The sequence below is a fragment of the Bactrocera latifrons genome, unplaced genomic scaffold (assembly GCF_001853355.1).
Source record: "Bactrocera latifrons isolate USDA-ARS-PBARC rearing strain unplaced genomic scaffold, ASM185335v1 scaffold_29, whole genome shotgun sequence".
NCBI classification, from domain to species: domain Eukaryota; kingdom Metazoa; phylum Arthropoda; class Insecta; order Diptera; family Tephritidae; genus Bactrocera; species Bactrocera latifrons.
In genome coordinates this window covers 1612659-1615070 of record NW_017536518.1, presented here as the reverse complement: position 1 = coordinate 1615070, position 2412 = coordinate 1612659, and the positions used below count along the sequence as shown (strand labels likewise).

General features: G+C 36.7%; 1 protein-coding gene across 4 annotated transcripts in view; it reads left to right on the top strand.

Annotated features, from left to right (window-relative positions):
• Window positions 1–2412, top strand: part of LOC108970219 — a 209182-nt gene that overhangs the window by 141883 nt on the left and 64887 nt on the right. For all 4 annotated transcript variants that reach the window (XM_018935490.1, XM_018935492.1, XM_018935491.1 and 1 more), the window contains one exon: window positions 1276–1411. In XM_018935490.1, the coding sequence (XP_018791035.1) occupies window positions 1276–1411 (136 nt within the window). The remainder of the gene's footprint in view (window positions 1–1275; window positions 1412–2412) is intronic.

Sequence of the window (2412 nt, the reverse complement as noted above, 5' to 3'; positions counted from 1 at the left end):
CTCCTAGTAATCGGTGAAGTAAATAAGTAGTTTAAAAAGAAAATTGTTAAAGCTGATTGAAATACGCGGTTGCATTTTAAAAGCTTGTGCACGAAAATTTTTTTGAAATTTCGATTTGAAATATTGGTATTTTTAAATTTAAAGATATTTTGAAAAAATTTGGTTTTGATCTTGATTTTTAAATAAAAGATCAATCAGAAACTTGAAAGTCATTTGAAATGGTCCGTTACCGAATCGGGCTTACACACGTAGGAAAATTATAGAAGCAGACATTATAAGCAAATAATCTCTTTATTATGTACATATATTGTATGAAAATGATCATATATATTTTGCTCCACATAATTGAAGAGAACATAAATATTGAATCCTGAAGGAATGGCTCWAAACTAATTTTAGTGTAAAATTCAATAAGCACCCAAAACTTAATATTAAACTTCCAACTTTTGTGTAAAATGTCCCCCAAACAATAAGTCAGCCTCCACCGTTATTAACTACGGTTAACCTACACCACGATAACAGTAACCGCACACGGGCACCCTAGGCAAACAGAGCGCTAAAATAAACCGCGCAATGGCGGCGAAAAACAGTTAGAAATGCCCAACTGTTCCAAACTGTGCGAACTTTTTCGCTCTTTCCTTGGCATTGCGGGTTAGATGATTTAATRAACTTAAGTGCTTTTTGTGCATAATGCAGGTGAAATTGTGGCGCTATGTAATTTACAGTTGCCGCTTGTCCCCTTCGCCACTCTTGCTGCTCTACGTTTTTAGCTTAAACTTGCGCACAAACGATTTCTCTCGCATGCGAATTTGATTTGTAATTAGTCGGCAGCATTGCATTACAATGAAACGCTTTGGCTTCGCTCCGCGCTGAAATTGCTTGTTGTTGGCTTTTACTATTTTGCTCCGCAGACGGAAAGTTTATTTGGCAAAAATTTGAATTTCAGTTTTTGCTGCGCAGCGCCAATGTCCTTCAAATAACTATTTTAATAYTATATACCGTTAGTTCAGCTGGGGCGAGTGAAACGCACGAGATTTGCCTTCGCTGTCTCTTTGTATGTTTGTGYGTGTGTTTGTGCATAATTTCTGCTTTTAATAGCAATTTATTTCCACTAATTTCTTTTATTCCCATTTCCAATTAGTTATTCACTCACTCATACATCCGCTTTWAAATATTTATATGTAGCGGTGCAACTGCATTCAGTCGCTTTTTCCCTCCCTCCCACTTTTTGTGATTATAGCGAAAATGATAGCAATATTTYATTTGTCTCCACAGGTGACCAATTCAAATGCAACGCAAGTGCTCATCCGCAACGTGGGCTTCGGTCTGTCCGGCAATTTCTCCTGCGAAGTGACGGCAGATGCGCCGCTCTTCTCYACAGCAACGGCCACGGGCATCATGCAAGTTGTTGGTAAGTTCACAAAGAAACTTTAAAATTGTCAAATATATTTACATTAGTGTGTATGTGTAAATGTGTCTGTGTAAATATTTTGTAATTTGGTTAGATTGTCTTAAGGGCAAAGTTTGCTTGCAACAATTAAATGTCTTTGTTCAATTTGAGTTCAATTAAATATGCTGGTAACTATTTAGTTGGTTTGAATTTCTGTTTATTTAATTCGCAGTGGRAGGAATTTTCTTCCAAATATATGTWTGTATCTGGAAATATGAGCATAATATTTTGAGATATTTATAGAAGAAARTCGAAAATACAAATTTAGCCTCCYTTCCCGTGGCACGCAAATTCAAGACCCGAAAATGTGAGATATAAAATGCTTGTGCAGGAATTATCCGCAAACGAGGTGTAATTATCGAAAACCTTATATATGGGTATCGAGTACGAGATCTTMTTGATACTAAACACATTTCTTTAATTTATAAGCGGCACAAGGACATAGAGACACTGCAGTGCAAGCCTCAATCTGGATCTATCTATTTCTTAGTAGACCAAGATGAGACAATTTTGAAAACATACAAAATTGTGATAGAAAAAGAGAGACAAACAAAAAAACATTCAAGGAAAGATAATTAAAGGGCAATCTGAGGTCGGGAAAATTAAGGGGAGAGGCACATACTTCAACCTGTTGATAAGGTGAAATAACTAGGGATTATCGTCGATAGAAAGCTTAGAACTTTMATGGACGTCAAAAAACTGAGACGAGGGTAACAAAAATATCGGWGAAATACCTTGTTGTAGAGGACTAATAAGTGATTCTCAACAAAAGTGGTGTTTTGCCTCTATTGTAATTCCAGAGTGCTAGAAAAGGCCACACTTGCTTAGAAGCTTGAACGTGTCAAAGCACATATTAGCACATAATGCCGTTTTCGCATAGCATAAGTGGACGTTGTAGGCAGAAGCAATGATGCCAATTACGTACTAAGACTGTGGGAAATGAAGGGGTCCGAGCAAAAACA